Source organism: Merops nubicus, unplaced genomic scaffold (genome assembly GCF_000691845.1).
Source record: "Merops nubicus isolate BGI_N331 unplaced genomic scaffold, ASM69184v1 scaffold22966, whole genome shotgun sequence".
Taxonomy (NCBI): domain Eukaryota; kingdom Metazoa; phylum Chordata; class Aves; order Coraciiformes; family Meropidae; genus Merops; species Merops nubicus.
In genome coordinates, this window is record NW_008614993.1 from 29,212 (window position 1) to 51,465 (window position 22,254).

The 22,254-nt window shown below is 37.9% G+C and overlaps 1 protein-coding gene across 4 annotated transcripts in view; it reads left to right on the plus strand.

Annotated features, from left to right (window-relative positions):
* Positions 1–778: 778 nt before the first annotated feature.
* The window catches only part of ESRRG (estrogen-related receptor gamma), a 130,717-nt gene continuing 109,241 nt past the window's right edge, over positions 779–22,254 (plus strand). For 2 of the 4 annotated variants that reach the window (XM_008942401.1, XM_008942400.1), the window contains exons 1-2: positions 6,761–7,182; positions 20,112–20,228. In XM_008942401.1, the coding sequence (XP_008940649.1) occupies positions 6,780–7,182; positions 20,112–20,228 (520 nt within the window). In that variant the 5' untranslated portion in view covers positions 6,761–6,779. Of the gene's footprint in view, positions 799–6,760; positions 7,183–20,111; positions 20,229–22,254 lie in introns of those variants that run through there. The other 2 variants (XM_008942404.1, XM_008942402.1) reach the window with 2 other exon arrangements.

Here is a 22,254-nt window from a genome sequence, read left to right on the forward strand (position 1 = left end):
TTTTAAATTCAGAAGAGTAATGTTATAGTCTGTTGAACCGTAGGATCTGTATGCTGCAGAGCTTGTGCATGTCTAAGGATGCATTTAATTAAACCAGCATTAGTGTATCTATACAGACTTATTAAAACACTTAGTTTGTCTCAATAATATTGATTAAATAGCACTAGTTTGTTTAATCTAAGTGTATTTTTGCTATTACTACATTACTTCCAAGTAATCAGGGTAATAGTCATCATCAGTGAAATATCACGTTAGTTATGAAGTAATGCCATAAGAATTGATTTAGACTTGGCAGGAAAGGAAGGCTTTCTGTCATATAGTGCCAAAGCCTGATTTGGATTATTGGAATGAGAGTTTTAAACATAATTTCTGTTTCTATAAACAAGGCGTGTTTTATAGGCTATAGGTTATTCTATACTCGGAGTAGCCATTATATCAAGGAACACCTCAGACAGTTAATTATGCAAAACATCATGTAAGTAATTACACAGTATTATTATGCATTTAACAGTTTTATTGATTTGCCAGTTGCTCACTTAGAGTATTTAGAGCTATAAACAAGAGATACTCACCCTCAGTTGAAATAAGTCCAAGGAAATGAGCTAAAGATAAATGACACTAGTATGCATTGTTGCATCAGATGTAATCCTTAAATGTAGAGGCTGTCAACAGTGATAATTTGCAACACGTTGGCATATCTCAGGATCATTTCCTTCTTGTTAACAAAGTTTATCAACCAGGAAGCATGGGGAATCAATTTGAAACGGAAAGGGAAACAATAATGAATATTTATACATGGCAGGGTGGGGGGAGGTTGATATAGTTCCCTCTGATTTTGGGAGGTTCTGTAGTAGTTGCAAATCAGCCACTTGAAAATGGTGCTTTTTTAAAAGCAACGTGGAAAACAAACTTATTGCAGCCTCTCAGATGAGATGCAAATGTGAAGGGCCTCAGATAATGGCTTATTTTGTCAAACTAAAAATGACCACGCAGTAGTTTAGACTTCCACTTCCTGGTGTGTAGGAGGTGCTTCAGCAGAGCTTGGTAGATTGCATACAGGGCAATAACTGTTTGGGAAGCTGGATCCTCTGTCAGCAATCATCAGCTAATTCAGGCCACTGCTGGTAACAACATGATGGCTTCAAGCATTGCTTCTTCTGTTCCGGCTGCTAGTGGCTATGACAGCTGCTCTGGAAGAAGCTGTTGGCTTGCTTTGCTTTCCTTTACCAAGGTGAAATGGTGAAGGTTTCAAGAAAACATGTTAGAAGGGAGAAATTACAAAACCCAATGAAACAGTCAACATTTGTTTTAGAAAACAAACAAACGAACAAACAAAAAAACCCACTGCAGCTGTTCTGTTTTGCACAGAGTACTCTCTACTACGTGGCTGCGCGTGGGTGTTCATTAATAAAGACCTAATGCATAATAACAGTTTTGTTTGTGTGTGCATGGGACAAGATTCGCAGTCCTTCACAATTAATGATCTCCTCCACTAGGTTAACCAAGTGGGCCTTAGGATATTTCTTATTAAAAGAAGAAATCCTTTCTTTTCCTTCTCCCAACTAAGCCAGTGCACCTTAATGCAATGATGATATGTTAGACCCAGCAGTTGTCAAAGCATCGTATTACTGTGATGCCGTAATGACACCCTGTCTCTGTAAAGTAGTCATGTTTTCTCAAATCACACGTTGCACCGTTGATTTCTGACATGACACTTCATACAGTCACTTTCCTTTTCTTCAGCATCTCCATTCTCAGACAATAGCAGCTGGTGCCCATTTTCCTACTAAGTGATTCACATTTTGCCACTTTGCTAGAGTGCAATTAGCTGAAGCAGAAAAAAATGTTCAACGTAAAGCAGCTCTATTGAAATTGCTGCTCAGTTCAGGGCTCGGTTGAAAGTCTTGAGGTGTTGTCATGGGCATCGGTGCAAGGAGCAACATTTTCATTTCTTTCCACACAAACATTTTTTCCCTGTTACATTCAGAGAAGCAGACTATGGGAAATCACTGGAACATGCTGCGCTCTTTTCTGTTAACTGGTTTTAGTCTAGACCTGTGAAATGATACTGAAAGGTAAGCACAGTATCTGAGAGGAAATGTGGTCTTTATGGTGAAAGCAAAGAGCTGGCTTCCATTTCTGACTCCACTAGAGACTTATTGGGTCATGCAGACCAAGACATTCTTTCATGCATTTGATTTTGTAGTTTAAGTATGAGGATAACAAGTAAGACCTTTTTAGCTGGCATCCGTGTGAGTTAGAGGAAGGTATTGGGGAAATTAGATGGATGGCAGTGTTAGCGTGAGAAGTACCTAGGTGTGTATAATAACACCTGCCTTGATGATGCTCCCATGTAGTAGCTGTCATTAAATATGTCAACTGCTAACAGCCTAGTCTGACATTTATGGAAATAGGGTAATTCTCTCTTCAGGAGTGAAAAACTTCATGTGCAGGTAAAACTAGGTTTTTGTGTTGGTCTATAATAAAGGTGCTCACTCTAATTATTGTGACTAATGATTACTGTCACTGAAACCACCAGCACAGCTCTGAGGTAGCGAATGATGCTGTAGACAGAGCTTTTCCCACTTGAAAAGTGAGCATGAAACGTGTTTATGGATTATGAAGTATTGGCATGTTGTTTTGACCTTCCTTAGGTATTGGGAATAAGGGAGATGAGGGAAAAGGAACTTTCTGAACCAGTTTCATGTGTGGATGGAATATAAAGAGCTCCCAGTGGCTCAATTGGGAAGACTTTCTTGTTTAAGGCTATATACTGTAATCAGATGCAGTTAATTTTTGTACTCCACTTGTATATTGATACTGATTTAGCCAGTGTCGGCACTGTCAATATCATTAGTGATGTGGCAGGTAGATGGAAATATGAATGTGACTGCATAAATGAATTCTTAATATATTCAACCTTTTGTAAGCACGTAGCATTGCAATTTATTCTCTATTGTTTAAGACCATTTTAAAGCAGGAGTTGTATATTGAAATGCTATGTCATTGTACCTTCCTGCCAGCAGTGACTGGCTTTGGGTCTTACATACATGGGGGAGTTGTGAAGTAAATTTAGTACAGATGTGAAGAGTCGTGCTGTATATTGCAGAGTACTTCAGGCTTGCAGCACCCTATCTAGTTTCTCTTGTGTATGGGCGTGGAAATGCTTCTGGAGCCAATTAGTTGCTTTCCCTAAAGTTGCTGAAAGGAAAGTTTACCTGAGAGCTATCAGTTGTTAGAAGACTTGCTGAGAACAACCCACCACAAATAGAGCTGCCATTTATTTGACTTAAAATCTAGTAAAGAAAAAAAACAACCCCACCAAGGCTTTAAAATAAATACAGTACATTTTTATATGACACATGTTATTTCTATTCATAAACCTTAACTAAATTTAGATTTTTATTAATCCAATGTGACCTAAAAATTTTGCATTAACAGCACAATGTGGAATTGGGCTTATTCTCTTTGTATGCAGATAAAGCCATCATCTTGAAAATAGCTCTTTCTGACAAAAAGGTGTTCTTTTGAAATAAAGTCTTATTCACTACATTCCTCTTAGAGTTAATGTGAATTTTAGTGCCTCTAATTTTAGATTGAAGTGAGGTCTAGAATAAAGCCCACCGGCTGACAATTGAATTTATAGATAGTTGTGAATATTTCAGGCTTGAATAATAGAGCTGTAGAATTTCAGACACAGAGAGGAAGAGAGAATTAAGCTCCAACCGTAGTTTTAAACTATAATGCAATAGTGTCTAGGAATTCTTCAGTGTAACGAGCTAAGTAGTAATTAGGAGGGAACTGAGGGAGGGATTTTACACAAATCTAGCTTAGGCATTATTCCAAATGTTCAGCATGATAATTTGATGGTGGTCCCACCTGCCATCCATAAAAGATGGCTCGTGAATTACTTTTGTTCAGATGTGGTACTGTAATGTACAAGTGAAAGAGGTAGGTGCCTGTTGCCCAACTATGGCCAGTACCCAGCCTCCTCTCCAGTTCACCTTCGGGGGATTGAGGAAGTTCTTGTTCTCAGTCAGGTGCTGTTGTTTTTGTTTTTCCTTGGAATGGTTAATCTTTTAACTACATTTGTGCTTTGCTGGCACGCACTGATCCAGTATGTCCCACTGAATCTGTAGCCAAAAGCAGCTCTGTCTTGGTTAGTACCAGAAACTGCTACTTCAGAAGCATCAGCAGACTGGCTTTAGCCTAGGTAGTGCTGGTAATCAGATTTTAATAGTTGTAAACCAAGATTTTATTTTGGTTCTGACCACTTTGAACAGGAGTGGTCCACTTTTGCACTGGCTAAAACAACATGCATTTGGATAGCTAACTAATTGCAAATGGTTTTTCTGGGAAGGGAACGTGATATTTGAGCTCATTATTGCACAGATTAGAAAAAAAGCCTCAGTGGTGAGAGCCTTAAACAAGAATGTGCTGTGAAGCTGGTTATGACAGACTGTAGGCAGTGACTCCCGTTGCTGTATTTTGAGACTTTATATGAGGAGTCTCAGCAGAAGAGAGATGAAAAGAAGACCAAGTATGTGCTCAGTCAATAAAAGGACCTTAGTGTATAGATAAATAATGTAAAAAATCAGTTGGTAGAATATGAATGGTAGAGTGCTAATAGATATTTTTCATCCTAGCTGTATAAAATTCATTGTCAAAGGAGGAGGGAGAGACGGAGAGACACCATGTTTTAGTACCCTAATAACTTCTAACTCTAGTCTAAGATTGTAATGTATGTGAGAGCGGTCCAGTAATTATAAGGTAATAAGTGGAGTGGTGGTGTAAGTGCTCTAAATTAAAAGGAATCCGCAGAGCTGCTGTAAGTCAGTGCCGACCTGCTTTCGTTCAAACGTTGACTTGAGAAAAGTGCTTAGCCCAGAGTGCAAGTAGAGAGACAAGAGAGAGCTATCTATTAATTACAGCACTCATTAGCAGTGACGGCTACAAGGCAGCAGATGCAGAAGAGAAGGCACACGCTACTGCAGGCTGGCAAGGGGATTTCCCCCCCTCCAGTTCTTGAGGAAAGGACAACACAAGCAGGTGGTCCAATGTAATAAGATATTTTCACGGCTTTAACCTTCCCATTTCCTTGGTTTGTTTGCTGACATCAGATAGCTTACTCCTGCCTCCCCCAAAAAAGTACTGATTTTCAGTTGAGGTTACATACCTGCACATTAATCTGGCTTTTGTCCAAATTCACATGTCATTTGTTTTCAGTAGAATTTTACAGTAAAAATCACAACAATAGAGTGGTCCTAAATAAGATCTGTGGGTACTGATTTTAGAGTAAACCTCATCCTAAGCAGATATCTTTAATGAAAGTCAGGCTCTGATCTCAGTTACCTTCACTGGAAAGGAAGCCACCTCCCTGGATTTATGTCTATTTTCCATTGGTGAATGTGATTACAGCTCTTGAAGTGGAAATTGATTTAATTTATTTATTTATTTAAACATGAAAAGGTGAAAAAGTGAAGACAAGATCTCAAAAATTACTTTAGAAAGTTAAGCCAGTCAAAATTGTCTAAAATCATGTGTTTGCTTTGAAAACATGAATCTATAGCTCCAGGTGGGTGGCCCTATGGGGTACTTGCTTTTCTGCTGAAAATGTTTCTATAGAAATGCTCAAAACTGTCATCTGTACTTTGGCAGCTTCTGAGAGTACTGTCAGAAAAATGCTGGGTAGACCATTTGCTACTGTGGTATCCTAATCGCAGCTGTAGAAAATGGAGATAGTATCTGATTTGGAGCTTCCTAATTATTATTTTTGTCTCTCCTTCTCCCTAAAATGTGTTTAAAAAAAATATAAAACAAAAGACAAGGGAGATTCCACTGCCCTTGGAAAGCACTGATTTGTCAAATCAGATGTTATACAGGTTTATTTCAGATGCTTAATTCTGAGGATGTGAGAACTGAGAAATAAGAGATTCTCACATTCTGAAAGACAAACCTTCTATCTAAAATTTCTTCTAATATATATTATTTTTTTTTTAATCCAAGAATGGAACACGTAAAATGTCAGATCCTATAGAGCTGCAGATATATGGGATAGTGGCATAGTTATTACTGGTTAGTCTGAGGATAATGGCTAGAAAGTAATTGCAGCCAGAGCTGATGAATCATTTCACTTAGATTTTGTGAAAATGGAGTCCAGCCTTAATTATTTGTTAGAGTTCCCAGTTGATGCACTGCTCCGTTACTAAATAGCTGTATGTGTAATAAAGCAATAGTAATAAAGAAAAAAAAAAAAAGCCAGTGGGAGACTTTTTCTTCGATTCTGGGATCAGATCAATAGATGATGGATATGTGTTTTAGTCAAGTGTCTTGACAAATATTAATTACAGAGAAGAACATTTATGTGATCAAACTTGGAAATATTTGTTCCTGATAATGACAGGATTTACGGAAATAAAATATCTATAGAAAAACGTAGATATTTAGCAGCCAAGTTATCCAGTAGGGTTTTTAAAATTTTTTGACTCACAAGATGACAAGTTCAGAATTGATGTGAAGTTGACACGTAGCCTAGAGGGCAGGTGGAAGGGACAACAGCCTGATTTGGTCTCTTTAAATTTTTTGTTTACTGCCTGTCTGGAGCTTTGACAAAGCTCTGTCATGCCCTCATGCTGATTACCTTCATGTAGAACAAGAGGTATTGACTAATGAATGAATGATGTGCAGTCCCTAACCCTTCCAGAGCAGCCTTAAAGAGCATCGTCTTTAATACACAGATTCTTCTTTCTCTCTCTCCCCACTCCAGGCTTCTCTGCAGAATGTCAAGCAAAGATCGACACATTGATTCTAGCTGTTCGTCGTACATCAAGACGGAACCGTCGAGTCCTGCCTCTCTGACGGACAGCATCAACCACCACAGCCCCGGTGGCTCCTCAGACGCCAGCGGGAGCTACAGTTCCACCATGAATGGACATCAGAACGGGCTGGACTCACCTCCCCTCTACCCTTCGGCCACAGGCCTTGGGGGCAACGGGCCGGTCAGGAAACGGTATGACGACTGCTCCAGTACCATTGCTGAAGATTCACAGACCAAGTGTGAATATATGCTGAACTCGATGCCCAAAAGACTGTGTTTGGTGTGTGGTGACATTGCATCAGGGTACCACTATGGAGTGGCTTCCTGTGAGGCCTGCAAGGCTTTCTTCAAGAGGACAATTCAAGGTGGGTTATTCTTTAAAGTTCTTTTCTTTCTTTTGCTCAGTGTAAAGTCATACAACCCTTGACTAAATCCTGCTAGGACTTTGGGCTTTTTGTTCTTCATAGTGTTTGGTCCTACAGATGTTACTCTAGGAAAAAGCCCCTTTGGGCTTCTTTGAGAGTTCTGCCTGTCGTATTATTCCACTGCCATGTTTATTTTGGTTATGAAAAACAGAAAAACATTGGAGCCATCCAGTGAACCTTCAGATTTCTTTTATGAATGAATTTCTCATGGATTCCCATAAATGATTGTTGCAAAAACCCCTGATTTGTTTTTTGAAGGTTGTCATGGATGCCTCTTGAACACACCTTGTGGCTGCCACACAGGGATTGTGTTTGAGTTTTGCTCCTAGTTATACCACTACCACACTTGGATTGTTACAGAAATCCAGATCGTTTTTGTTAAAGAACCAGTGCATTTAAAATTGGAACAAAATGCAACAGTGTAGTGCATTGTGCATATCAGTGTATTAATAACTGGTCTTTCACCCAGATGATACACAGTGGCCTTAAACATGTTCAACAAATATCTGTAAGATCACATTATAAGGAGAGTGAGTTGGCAGCGTTTAGTCTCTGCCCAATACTTTATACTAATCTGCTCTTGATACCTATTACAAATATGCCACATATTTTGGCACAAATTAGTATGAAAAGAGCAATTTGCATGACCGCTTGTTCTAGCATCAGAACCAATGGAGACAAAATAACCTTCTGCTTCCATTTAGATATCATCCTTTCAAGTAAAATTGAAGGTGCTTTATTTAAAGAACATGAGGCCAAGCTTGGCCTGTACAGGAATATAGTGTCACATTAAATTAAATTCAAACTTCAGAGGCTAAAATTAGGTTGCTAAGTCCAAATTTAAGCTCCTCAATAAAACCTGCTTGATTTTCATAGATATTGAGCACCTGGAATACTCAGGAAAGACAATGCAATCTGGTGTTACACTTTTCAAAAATGAGTTATGGTAAGGAACATAAAGTTAGTTTCAGTTTGTAATTTCATAGCCCAACATTTAAAATACTTGGCCAGAATTTCTTAAATAAAGTGCTTCCATATTTAATGTAAAATTAATAAGGAAAAATAAAGAATGTTATTTTAATTTATCCATTGCTGAGCCATTGGCCATTTTATCTCCTCTCATGTTTTACTGCTGGGGGATTTGCGTCGTCTGCCATTATGAAGTATCCATTTTATGGTGACCATGTAGCCACTAAAAAGAAACATTAGTCTTGGACTATTCTAGTGGAGCTGAGTGTTAAAATATTTGCAACGAGTAAACAAACATACCTGTGAAGATTCTTAGTGGCATGGGTTCATATATAAAATGAGTGCATATGCAGAAACAGTATGCTCGTTTCAAATCTTTGTTTTGGAAAAAGTAAAAAAAGAGGTAGTTGATTTCACCTAACCTCAGAAGCTCCACTTGAAGCAATTTGAATTTTGTTGTTGCTAAACTTCAAGCATGAACTTCAACTAGCAAATCTGTTTTTATAAATTATATTTAATTGCTAGGTAATAGCTGTTGTACAGAACTGAATTGGTGATTAATTTAGTTGTATTTTGAGCATGAAAAAATGCCACAGAAGCATTAACTGATTAAAGTGTTGACTTCTGGCAGCAATGGGTAGGTTGCAATTTTACACCACACCACAGGCAGCAAGTTTCTGGGCATGGAAGCACAAGACAGGGACGTCATGCTCCAGATTAGCAACCTGGACTTGGCCATGCAGCTCAAGTTAGAACAGGCAGCTGTGCAAAAAATCTCAGTGTGGTTAGAGCACTAGCTGCATCAGCAGGTGACAGTGCTGTGAAGACAAAAAAAAAATATGTAGTAAGGCAAAAGCAAGCATCAAAGGGAAAAGCAATAATGAAGAAACTAAGAATAGGAAGTGTGTTACTATCATAATGTCATGGCAGCATCTTCAGTAGTGGTGCTGACTAAACTGGCACAATTACTAAAAGTTTTCAGATACCATCCAAAATAATAGAAGCTGCGCATTTTGATGAATCAATCCATGAGTTGTGGTAGGTGGCAAGAATTATATAAAAAACAGGTACTTTTTGTGTTTTGCATGGGCAAATTTTACTTTTAAGCCTACATGAAGAATAATTCCCCCGAGTTGTTTTTTTTTTTTTAATTCTAAATGTGATAGAATTTAGTGCCAGTGTTCCTAGACATTGGTCTTCCTCGTACAATTTCACTTCCTGGTTCATATCATTCTTTCTCTACTTGTTTTTAAAATAAGTTGTTTACTGCACAGCTATAAATAAGAAAAGAAGAAAGAAAGAAAATAAAAACCCAAGAAATTTATAAATGCAGAATAGTAAACCACACTACCTGAAGAGTCAAATATTGTAATTGTGCATATGTAAAGATAACATAACTTGGCTCAAAAAATTGCTTATTTTAAATCTTCATAATTTAATTGACAGGTACTTAATGACATATTTAGTGAAATAGAACATTTGACTTCCCAAAACTTTAACATTCATCAGTTACTAAATTAGTTCAGACTTGTAGAAACTGAGCACTACTGATTTTGAAGTCATGGGTAAAAGAGCCCTGACGTGGAAAGCAAGGCTGAGCTGATAAAGTTAGGTTATGAAGCACATCTTGTGCACGTCAGGCCTGATGTCTTTTCCACTAAGTCAATGGGAGTCTTTCCATTCTTTCCATTCCAAAGAGGCCTTTTGAAATCTCAGCGGGTGAAAGCCACAGGCAGCTGTTCAGAGAGCCAAGCACAGTATCCATACACCATCAGCATCTTACATAAGACAGAAGTGAAGTGCATCACAGGATACCTAGTAGCCCCTTACATGAGGTGAATTTCACTCTAATGTAGAGGATACACGTGGTTTTAAGGGTAATGGAGATTATCATTCCCTTTCAGATGACAGCAGTTTAATCTAAAAAACATCCGTTCCAGGCTGATGGATTTCTTCTCTTCTTCTTCCTGCTTCTTGCAATCCCTGCTAATTTTCTTAAAAGTAAATCTATTTAAATGAACTCTGTCTCGAGTTATAAGAATGCATAATTTTGTCTTTTTTTTGAATATGCATTTTTAAGATAGCGTAGAACTACATTTGGTTCTGTGGAAGAGAATGCATACATTATAATAAAAATCAGTAATATTAGAAACAAGAAATTACCTCGCTAAACCCAAACCAAACCTCACCAAACCTCCAACTCAATATGTAAAAATGATGACTACTTAGGTCATAGTACAATCTAATGACGTTCTTCCCACTTTTGTGACATAGAAGGGATGGGGGAACTGGATATTCTCTGTGCTCAGCCTAGTATTCACTCAACCATAGCTCTCAGTTTGCTTCTGGGATAATTTACATGGTGGCTGATTGCAGCCGTCTCACAGAAACACACACGCAGCCAAATCTCCCCAAAATTGGCTTAACGTCAGGGGTAGCAGAAAATAGCAATGTCTAAAAATAGTTGCAGATCCATTGATTTTTAGGATTTCTCCACAGTTTTTGCTGTGCACTGTATTATCTTGAAAACTCCAAGCTTTCATTAAAAAGAGGAGAAAAAGATAATTTTTGGTTGTCAGCTGGATGCAAAGTCTTGTGTTCGGCACAGAAGTCTTGTACTTATTAGATATTTTGTAGTGAACATTTAGTGTAAATACATTTCTCATCATTTTTATTTGCTCAGTTATCATAAAGACTAGTAAGTACACATTTTGCATTAATAATATGTAATTACTGAATGCCTGTAGCTTAAATATTTCTGCAAATGGATTGAAATGGTACTCTTGGTTTCAGCTGAAGGATGATAGTCCTTACAGAGTCAAAGACAGTTTGCTATTTTGTTTTATTTTAGCCTTTATTTCTCTAAAATAACGGTCTGCATCTAGGCAGTTTTCTTCCTGCCTCCTTCCAAAATCTTCAGGACTGTCGTGTTTGGACTCTTCAAACTCGTATGGAAAGGTGGTGTGAAAAGCTTGGGTATGGATATGTTGCCTTCCTGGTAGAAGCTTGTTGCAAAAGTGTCAGAGCTTACTTATTATTTCTTTGGACAGTGTTTGCATTTTCACCACAAAAGTGAAAATATTTTGCATTCAATAGTCCTGGTAGGTCTTGGGCTTTGGTGTTTGTTTTTTTTTTTTTATACGTTTGTTTTTTAAGGAAAAGCTGTTGGATTAACAGTATTGAGACAGCACAGCAATCTTCTGTTTATACACAGGGTGAGTAAAGCAGTAGGTAGTAAGAAGCCCTGCAGTCATACCCTCATTGTCTCATTTAAGAGCTTTATCCCTGAGTGCTTTTAGAATCATAGGATGTTTTAGGCTGGAAGGGACCTCTAGAGGTCATCCAGTCCAACCTCCCTGCACAAGCAGGGGCATCTCTACCTAGGTCAGGTTGCTCAGAGCCCTGTCAAGCCTGACCTTGAATGATTCCAGGGATGGGGCCTACAATACCCCTGTGGGCAGCCCTTTCCAGTGATCTAACACCCTTATATTAAAGACCTTTTTTCTAATATCCAGTCTAAATTTATCCTTTTCTTGTTTAAAACCCTTTCTCCTTGTCCTATAATTACAAACCCTTTTGAATAGACCTTCCCCTGCCGTCATGTAGACCCCCTTCAGGTACTGGAAGGTCACTATAAGGTCCTGCCAGAGCCTTCTCTTCTCCAGGCTAACAGCCCAAACTCCCTCAACCTGTCTTCATACAAGAGATGCTCCATTCCCCTGATCATTTGCTGCTCCTCCAATATGTCTACATCCTTCTTGTGCTGGGGGCTCCAGAACTGGACGCAGTAAAGTGTTTTGCCTGTCTGTGTCTTCTAACACAAACAGGAAATACTGCATCCTGGAGCTACTGTGGTCTTTTTGGTTATTACATGAAATAGACTAAGCCTACCATCTTCTTTTACACCGGTCACCTAAGAGGCTTCAGCTCTACAGTTCTGCAGTGATGTAATTCCTATGGTCTTCAAAGCCTGCCCAAGCTAGGAGCTCGATTAAAATGCTTTGTAATTTATTCACCTTTTTGGTTACTCAAAAATGTTTTAATCCCTTCAATGTTGAGTTTTTTTCATACATCTTTAGAGTGTTTACCCATTAGTGAGCCAATTTGATCTGTAAATGTGCAAACATTTTACTGTAAAAATATATATATATATATTTTTAATCAGGAAACTTAGAACTAGCTATGTAAATTCAGATAAGGTGATATTTAAAATGGGCAACAAAGTTTGATTTGGTGTTGCACATCACTGAAGTGGCTTCCAAAGGTTAATTTGCATCTCTCAAAGCTGACTCCTGTAATACTGCACATCATTTTTGTTGAGGAAGTGAAAGGAAATTAAGTAACATTTTATGGCTTTTCAGCATCTTTACCAGTAACTAAGACTGTAGTTTTTTTATAGAAGGATGGGGTGGAGGCTTGCATCTCGGTGCAATAGTCTGTGGACCTTGGCACTGGTGCAAAGATGGCAGGCCTCCAGTGAACTTAACACTAAATGTCACCTGAATCCATCATTACCTGATTAAATCATTCGCCTTCCTTATATAAGTGAAAGTCTGTGCATCAGCATTTCTTTCAAAGAATATTTTAAGCAAGCAGTGATAGATACCTTCCCTTTTCCCCTGGTTTCTCTGTGCCTATGGGCCAATCAAACTAGTGAGCAAGTATTTTTAATTCCTTTCTTTTAATCCTGTCATAATGTCCTTGTGTAACTGTGGCAGCCAAACAAGATAAGAAAATAAAATATAAACATGCTGAAATCTGAGAACTATAGAGAAGTTTAAAAGTATAAAGATGGTTCTATCTTTTTTATTATCTCTCCTTTCCTTGCAGCCTTGTAAATTATATGCTGCCTTTAAATTATTAAGGTACAAGAATGACCGTCCTAATTTGTGCATGGCTTTTTCAAACCCACCAGAAATACTCAGAAAGAGATGTGGCTTACAAAAAGTACTGGTACCAGTGGTATATGTCCATGCTATTATAATTCAGTCTGGATCTCTATTTGTTATAAACATCTTGGAATGCTTCCAGTTCCCTTATGAAGCACTGTCTAGTTTGAACTAGAGGCATTTGAAGCCTCAACTAGAAAGTGATTAATTTTAACATTTCTATAACTTTTTTTAATGCTGTAGAGTAATTTGGTTTGCAGGTTTACATTCTGAGATGTTCTGTGTGCTCATAAACAATGACAGTTTTCCGTGCTACCTTTGTAGGTTGTATCAAAATCAACCTAGATAAAATACCATTAGGGACAAAATGAAGGTGGTTCAGTCTCTCTGACTTGGACAGCTCTTCAGTGATTCCCAGATGACAGGAGACCTGTTCTATTTGTGCCTTCCAAACACTGATTCTCTCTTAAGATGATCTAGGCACCCTTCATTTCTGTTGAAGAAATTGACTCCCATGGGAATCAAAGGTAGTTGGGCCTTTGCCAGTGTCATTCAACACCTCCTAATATCAGCCTCATGTTGGTCATTATGATGGTTTTAATGATGTTGGAAACCCATCTACCTAAAGTTAGAAGCTGATGCCAAAATGTCATGCAGTGAAACCAACCAACATCACCTTCACATTTTCATTTTAAATCTCTGTTCATATTGCTTCCTAGAAATAAAAGAAAAATAAAAAATACATTTTAGAAGTGCTAAGTATATTATAGTTCACGAACACAGAACACTGGCTTCTTTTAAGCAAGTCAACATAGTGATTTAATTTAAAATGTACTTTTAAACTGCCTGTGTCCCTCTGTCAAATGCCATCTTACACTGTGGAGTTACTTAAAAACTAGCTGCTTCTCCTGAGTTTGTGGTTGTAACACACAAGGCAACACAAGCAACAACGATATAACCATAATCCTGTGTACTTGGTCCCAGCATCTTAAAAAAATATTTGAGACATTAAGGGACCAAACTTTTCAATGTTCTGTAACTCTGTGCGTACAATATTGTTTCTGAAGTCATCTGGGTGAAAAATTGTGGATACAGTCAACTTTAGGCTTAATCAGCTTCAGGTGACATGTAGAACAATTGATAGGTTTATGATTCACAGAGCTATCTACAGTGTCAGGTGAATCCATCTAAGGATTTGTCCACCAAAACTGGATTCAGTTAGGTTCAAATCCAACCTCATTCCAACCCGACCCCATTTCTGAAACCTTATCAATCAGAGTACTTTTACTAGTGAAAATACTACTCATACTTAAAATCACTTGAGTTCTGACTGCAGAGTAGGGAGTGGAGACTGTGAGAACTGAAACTTTAACCTGAGAGAAAATATTTTTACCTCCCTCCGTTCAGCTTTGCTAAGACCAACAAAGATAAAATAGTGTGTTAAGTCTATCTGGGACTTTTTTTTTCTATCCTTTTCTTAAGTTAGCCTGTTAGGTTTATGTCCAAGAGTACCTACTTCTCAGTTTCTCAGGAGCTATTCTTTTCTGATTGGATTACATATCAAGGTGTGACCTAGCATACTGTAAGTCGCTCTCAGTGCTGGCTTAGATTCTCTCTTTTTAAGACTTCTCTTTTATTAATTCCCAGAAGACTTACAGCTGTAATCCTGGCTACCTTTCATTTTCCAGAGTTTTCATACATGCCAGTCCACAGAGAAGCAGGTGTAGTCCTTTAGGTCTGTCACCCAGGAAAACAGAGCATGAAGGTGGCACTTTACTGAATAAACTTTACTGCAGAAAGACTTAATCCAGTGATGAGTAGCCTCTAATGATAGTAATAAGAATGCTTTCTTTTTAAATACAAATTTTTGAAAAAAAGCTATTAGCTTACAGAAGCTCAAAGAGAAAGTTTGAGAGAAAAATCGGGCATTATTGAATATAAATACTGAAATACAGTTTCATGAGCTGATCACAGCATAAAATCATTAAATTGAAGGAATAATTAATTCCCCAATTCCCCTCTGTGAGTTTGCCTTTTTTTTTTTTTTTCCTTCTGGACCTACATTCCCACACAGTAAAAATTTCAATACTGAATATCTTCAGCGTTCCTCCTGCTTTTCTAAGTGGCTCATGGCTATTCTTTCCAAACTAATTTTCACCCTGTATCTCAGTCTTCTTCATATTTTTTTTTATTTGTCCAAGGACTTTATGAGCATATTCCAATAGCTCATAGCAATCCTTTTACATCTTTAGTGTTATACTATCCAACATCACACTGTGAAAGGGGAAATAAAGGTTCTGCTACAAATTTCTGTCTGCAGCTTATCTTGTCAGTATTTCTGGAGGAGAGGTCCCCTTTTCAGCCTCTTCCACAGACTGGAGCCAGTTTTTAGAGCCAGCTTCTCACTTTTGGTATCTGTGAGGTTCTAAAGTTGTAAGTTCAAAGACAATAACTTCATTTGGGTTAATATGCCAAGGCATATGGCCCAGAGTTTTCAGTGGCCTCTTTGTCATAATTCTCACTCCTTTTCTGATACCTTGAATGTCATTGTCAATTCCATGCAAGAAATGGCCAAAATGGTCTTGAGAATCTTGGTCCAGTCGATTGCCTGGCTTGTAAAGCCATTGAGCAAGTCCCTGTACCATTAAAATTGTATTGTGGCTCCACATCTCATTCAGGTAACCTCCAAACCTCATCTGTGAGATGAAAACAATAGTATCTTGGCCCACTTATCCTCAAGCTGTGTGTAAGGATCTGGCAGTCTGAAGCATCTAAAACCAGACAGCTGGTTATGCAGCCTAAGTTTTAGCAGTTCATCTGCTATCTCAAGATCAAATGGCATCATATTTTTAGTGAATCAGTTGCTCTTGGTGGGCACAGTGTGTTAGAAGTATTTTCTCATCTTTTGACTGAGATAATAAAATTTAACAAATTAGTAAAAAAAAGAAATTGCTTTAAAATAAACATTCTGCAGTGCATGAGGAGAGAAAAGGGACTCAGGCTGGCATAAATCTCGTTGTATTATTATAGCACAATGTGTTTGGGGAGTGAAGATTTGACATATATTTTTATTTTCAAACGTCATACTAATTTACATTACTCAGCCCTTTAACTGCCAAACTGTGAAAGTCCATTACGCTACTGAAAGGAATATACAAATTATCCCCTGGCACTTCAGGCAGGAGTTTTACATATACGCTGTTATTCTATCAGCCAGCTCGCTGCACGGTTCTATTAAGGAGTAAGTGAGAAAATTATATTGCCTGCAAACTAATTGTACAAAAGACTCTGAAATAAGTAATCAGAGCCCAGTCCTTTTTGAAAACCAGCCAGGAGATATTATAAATTGCTCGATTGTTCTTGTCAGCCCAGTTTAAAGACTTGGAGCTGCCATGTTGATTTTGTTTGGTGTATAACACAGCTGCCTCTCCCACTCTTGACAGGACTGGGCAACCTCAACTCACACTCTTACTAGCTGCTCAGTTTCAGCCTCTAGCATCACACAGTAGACAAGGAAATGGTAGAAATTCTTTCTGAATCTTCCTCACTGAAGTAAAATGCAGATCGGACCATCTTGAATGGATGTAGTGTACCTATGAAATTGTACAGATGCCCAAACACTTCTTAAAGTAATTTCTGTTTCTTATTTTTGGTGTGTAAAATAAATGAGAAGTGACGAGAGCTCTAATGACCTGCAGTGTGCAGGAAATTAAGTTGTTGGGTTTTTTTTACCAAAAATATATCCACTAATATATTTCAGTGCTAGGTAAAATGCATTTTGAGTGTGATATATATCCAGGTACATATCCATTGTAAAATTACATGAGTTTTGGGGGCATTTGATGTTGTATTTTTTTTTCTAAGAAAACCTCACTGACAGAAGTAAAGCCTATCCATGGCAGTATTTGATGAAGTACTGCATTCATATGAGAAGTGGTGACAAAATTTTAGTTTCCTTGAACTCTTACTGTGGTCTAGTCATATCCTAAAACACCCAAACACTTTAGGGAACCAGATGTGGCCATTGGTAAGATGTGGATCTTTGATGCAGCAATAAATCCAATTACTGTAACTCTAATGAGTTCATTGGAGGAACTCTTTCCAAGAACTTCCAAGTTTATCTTTTCACATCAAAAATTAAGATTGAACATCTGCTGTAAAATATAGTTCACTAAAGTAAAGCAGCCTAAATGGATAGGAGCTTTCCCCTCTAAGCTGAAGTACCAGAGTCTCAGTAACTAAAATAATAGCTCATTTAAGGAGGACTAAACAGAAGTTTGAGTTTTGCCAGCAAGAACTATTAGCATTCAGATATACCAAGATCTGTTTTACTTGCCAGCATTGCTCAGTCAGCCATGCAACAATGTTCAAAAGGGAGAAAGCCCCTAAAGGCCTGAAAAGGTTGTGCAAAATATGCTGGTTGTATTGGTAGAATATACATTGCACCATGAAGACATCTATCATAAATACTTAAGCTCATTTTGGAGTTCTTCAGGTGACAAGAATTTGCAAGAAAAATGTTACATTGTCTGTGCATAATGTGCTGCTTGCTACAGACCCTTGCTCTGTTTCACAGGACTTTGCACAAAACTGAAATGCCAAGGTGCGTGTGAGAAGTGTCTACTTAGGGCAGTTGGCAATCTTGCTTCTGTTTTTCTCATTTTGAGTACTGCTTTTCTGTGTTGAGCAAGGTGTTGTACCTTTGTCATCTGTGCCTTTGCAGGAGGGCTTTTGCTATAGTGGGAGCACTCAGCTTGCCTTGGTACAGAGCTTTGCTGCTTAAAGTTCTGTGTTGTAATCTCGATCTTGTTTCTGATCAAGATAAAGACCTTGTGCAAAGATATCTTTGATCTTGTGCAAAGCATTTCTGGTTCTATGTTTCTTTTTTTTTTTTTTTTTTTAAATAGGGGTGGTTATACATTTATTACTATAATATGATGAAGTTAATTAGATACAATTTGTGAGAGGCTTTGAAGGTCTCCCTGTGTAGTGGTTATGCCTCACAAGAATGCCTTGTTTAAGGATAATGTGACTCCTTTTTTAAGCTTGCCCTTACCATCCTTTCCAATGTATCCTCCCAGAAGTGTTATCCTAACTTTGTTAACACTTGTCAGAAGGAATTTTCCCAGGAACTGTTGGGCTGAATTTCCTACCCACTGTATCCTTCAGTTTCTTTAAATAGCTTTCTTTTCAGGAGCTAAGGAGGGGGAAGAGGACTAAACAGAAGTTTGAGTTTTGCCAGCAAGAACTATTAGCATTCAGATATACCAAGATCTGTTTTACTTGCCAGCATTGCTCAGTCAGCCATGCAACAATGTTCAAAAGGGAGAAAGCCCCTAAAGGCCTGAAAAGGTTGTGCAAAATATGCTGGTTGTATTGGTAGAATATACATTGCACCATGAAGACATCTATCATAAATACTTAACCAATTTTCAATAGATGTAAGTGGTTTGAGTATTACTTCCTGTTGAATTAGCAGTTGCTGAGCATTTGAGTCTTTGTGCAATCCTGCAATCCACTAATGTGATACTTAATGAGGAGACATCAGTCTGGAGAAAGGTAGTCAATATAAATCAGTGTTTACAAAGTGTGATTAACTCTGAAATATTTCATCAATGCTGTGGTCTCAGGCAGACTCTATGCTAATTATTAGAACCTGCACATGTTTCAGGGGACTTGGACGGACCCTGAGTGCAGCAAACATGGAGCAGCAAAATTGCAATTATGCTCGGACTGTCTCTGATGACAATTTATGCATTTGGTGTGATGACCTCTTGCTTCCCAAGAGGGCAATAAACAGAATGCATTTTCATTAAGATACTAATGCACTTAATCACAGGGGGAAAGGGTTAGAAAATAAAGAAATACCTTTAAAGCAAGATGTGACAAGCTGATGGGAAGAGACTTTATTTAAAAGTCAGTTTCCTGGTGAAACTTCTGACTGCTGCAAAGTCTGTCACACTGAATGGAGTCACGGGCAATAGGATGCGTAGCTGGGCATGGCTGAATAAGCTGAGCTAAGCCCTTCTATGAAAAGTGCAGTGGTACTAAGAGAAAAGAGAACAAATGTTCTCCCGTTTGGACTTGGGTACCCAAAGGTGTGATTTTAAAAAGTGTAAAGAAAATGATACACACATATATTAAAAAATCTTGTTCAGACTTTCTTATTTTTGAGGATAAATATATGCTATGCAATAAGAAAAAAAAAAAAAATGGAGACACTGCTTTGCCCAGGGGGGCTCACATGTAAGGATCTCTCTTGTTCTAGGCCTTAAATAGAGTCGGGAATGGCAAAGGCAAACACGTCCCCCAGTTTTTGTTATTCTGACAGCTTGGTAGGAATGATCCTATTTCTGATGCCTCTCAGTACAAGAACTCTGTCTAACATATGGAAAGGAAGGGAGAGAGGTCTTGGCTGAGAAATCTGACCTGGCAAGTTGCAGAATGTCCTAAATGTGGTGGTAGCAATGCCAGTGTGTAGACTGTTCCTGCTGTTGTGGAATGAGAACGGTGAAGCTCTGTAGTACCTGTTACAGCTGATAGTGAAGTAAAGCACAACAGTCTCCTTTTTGTATTCTAGACAAAGAAAGACTGATTAAATCAGTGAAAACGAGGCAAAATGTACTCAGGCTAGGAGCCTAACCATGTGGCTTGGTACAGACAAAAAATGACAAAACATCCTCCTCCTACCAGCAGGAGTTACCTACATGAAGGATTTTGCTAGGGACTATGTATAGAAGCAGACATAAACTCAGGTTAATTTTGGTTTTGTATATATATTTCTTCATACAGCTGTCTAGATTAGAAAAATAAATAAATAAAAAATCAGGATCATTCTTTGACTCAGCTTTTCATTTGTACTTGAAAGGTGTTTCATTTCTTTAGCACGGTTTACCCTTAATATATTCCAAAATGAAACACACCGGCCATTGTAGGAGCACTTGGTATATCCATTGTGCTGGTTAGTGAGTGATTCTGAATACCTCTCTTTTCTTGTACCTGCCATTACAGGTAACATAGAATACAGCTGCCCAGCAACGAATGAATGTGAGATCACAAAGCGCAGACGCAAGTCCTGCCAAGCCTGCCGCTTCATGAAGTGTCTAAAAGTTGGCATGCTGAAGGAAGGTAAGATTGATCAAGTCCAAAGGTATCTCTCTGTAAACACATGCAGCAATTGTAGGGCAATCAGGACCGAAGAGAGATCGGTGAGTGTTGTAATCGCTTATTGTAAAGGTGATTTTCATGTATACCTGCTTTCCTGACAGTCTCTTTCTAAGCTGTGGAGTCATGGTATATCTGCATTCGAGTTCATCTTCTCTGGAATATTCCTAACTATGTGTAGTACAGCAAAATGTATTCCAGCATTCAGTCTTCTACAGGAGGTAACTAATAGAATAATCATGAGAATATAGCCTCACATTTTTTTTAATGCTTTAACAACATGACTTTTCAAAGATGTCTTTCCTCTATTCCTTATACACTGTTAGTCTGTCCCTCTTCTGGCAGAAACACAGCATGCCTTCTTTTCCCTATTTTGACTCATTCTTCATTTCATCAGGACAAACGAAAAAGGATTATATCTCGATTAAACAGGTATAAATATTAAGTATGTCTTCTACTGAAGTTACTAGAACTGCACTGGAACAAACAGTGGCACACAAAGGAGGAAAATCTACCCCTTTATTTTATTATTTTTTAATTTAAAAGTGTGCAAGAACCTCTGCCTATCACTGTTAAGTATATATTAGGTGTTTTAATTTATCAGTTAAATTTTGAAGATATTGAATAACTGGTAAATATAAGAAAATATTTCTAAGAAACAATACTATCTCATCTGGAACCTGATTCATCTATGTTCTACGTTACAGAAAGAGGCAGTTCCCTAAATCTTGGTCACCTCTTATACACTTTTATTGCCATTAATGTATACGCAAAAATACACTTTTATGTCATGTACTTTATACATTATTATTCTAGTGCACTGTTACCACCAAGAAAGAACAGAATATGTCATGGACTTCTGAGCAAGATAACCTTTTAAAATAAAATCAGTGTAATGTTTTCAAAATACTGTCTCCAGTGGAGAGTAATTTATGTAAAGCAACCGTTTTAAAACAGTCCCATGCACTTTTGCTTTGATAATGCTTAAAAAGTCAGCTTTAATAAATGGCTGATTTGTGCAAATCTTTTGATAGTAATTTAAAACAGGTTTAAGTGTACAGCTACCAGGTTAGAAATTGGGAGCAACATAGACCAGTGGAGAGTTGATAGATAAATTAGGCCTATCACGCACCTAACAGACATATTCTTATTGGATTATACTTACTAAGAATAAACCTTGTTCTCTGCAACTGCTTTGGCAGATGCTATGATCCTGTGAGCCAAATCCTGCTGTCCTTAGTCTTACTTGAGCAAAACTCCTGTCAGATTCAATGGGGATTTTGCCTCAGTAAGAATGGCAGGATTTGACCCTCTCTTCCAGTGGTGATGGGAAGGTTCTTTACTTGCCAAAATCCTCATATAACTGACCAATAGGAGCAATTACTTAAAGGTTAAATTGTGATGCTTGAATAAACATCTGTAGAAAGAAATGAATGTCCGAAGATGTCACCTTTTGAAAGAGACTGTGCTTCTTAACACCTTTCTTTAGTAAGTTAAGACCTCGTGTCACTAGTAACCTAATATACAGCTATATTGAGCAACTTGTTCAGAATCAAAACAGTATTACCAAGAGTACATACAAGTGAATTGGTTTAGACCTTTTCTTTTAAATTTTGAGGGCACCATTGCACATCCGTTAACATATATATTTAAATATGCAGTCTGTGTGCAGCTTCTGGGACTGCACGAGGAAATTAAGTGACTCTTCTACAAATGATTAATTATCTCAGTTACCAAAATTGCACACAGATTTACTGTGTTTCTGCATATGGTTTTGGTAAGAGAGACAATTTACTTAGACAATGCAGATGCACATTGTGGATCAGATTTTTTGCATGAGTGATTATTGTCCATGCATGCAAGTCAATCCCACAGGTTTTCTTAATCAGAATTTTGTAAGGTGTCTACCCTAAAAGTACATACCTGTTTCTGAAAATTCTCCAGTGGTAAAATCACTAATTCCTTTGACAAGAAGGTTCCTTTCTTAGCC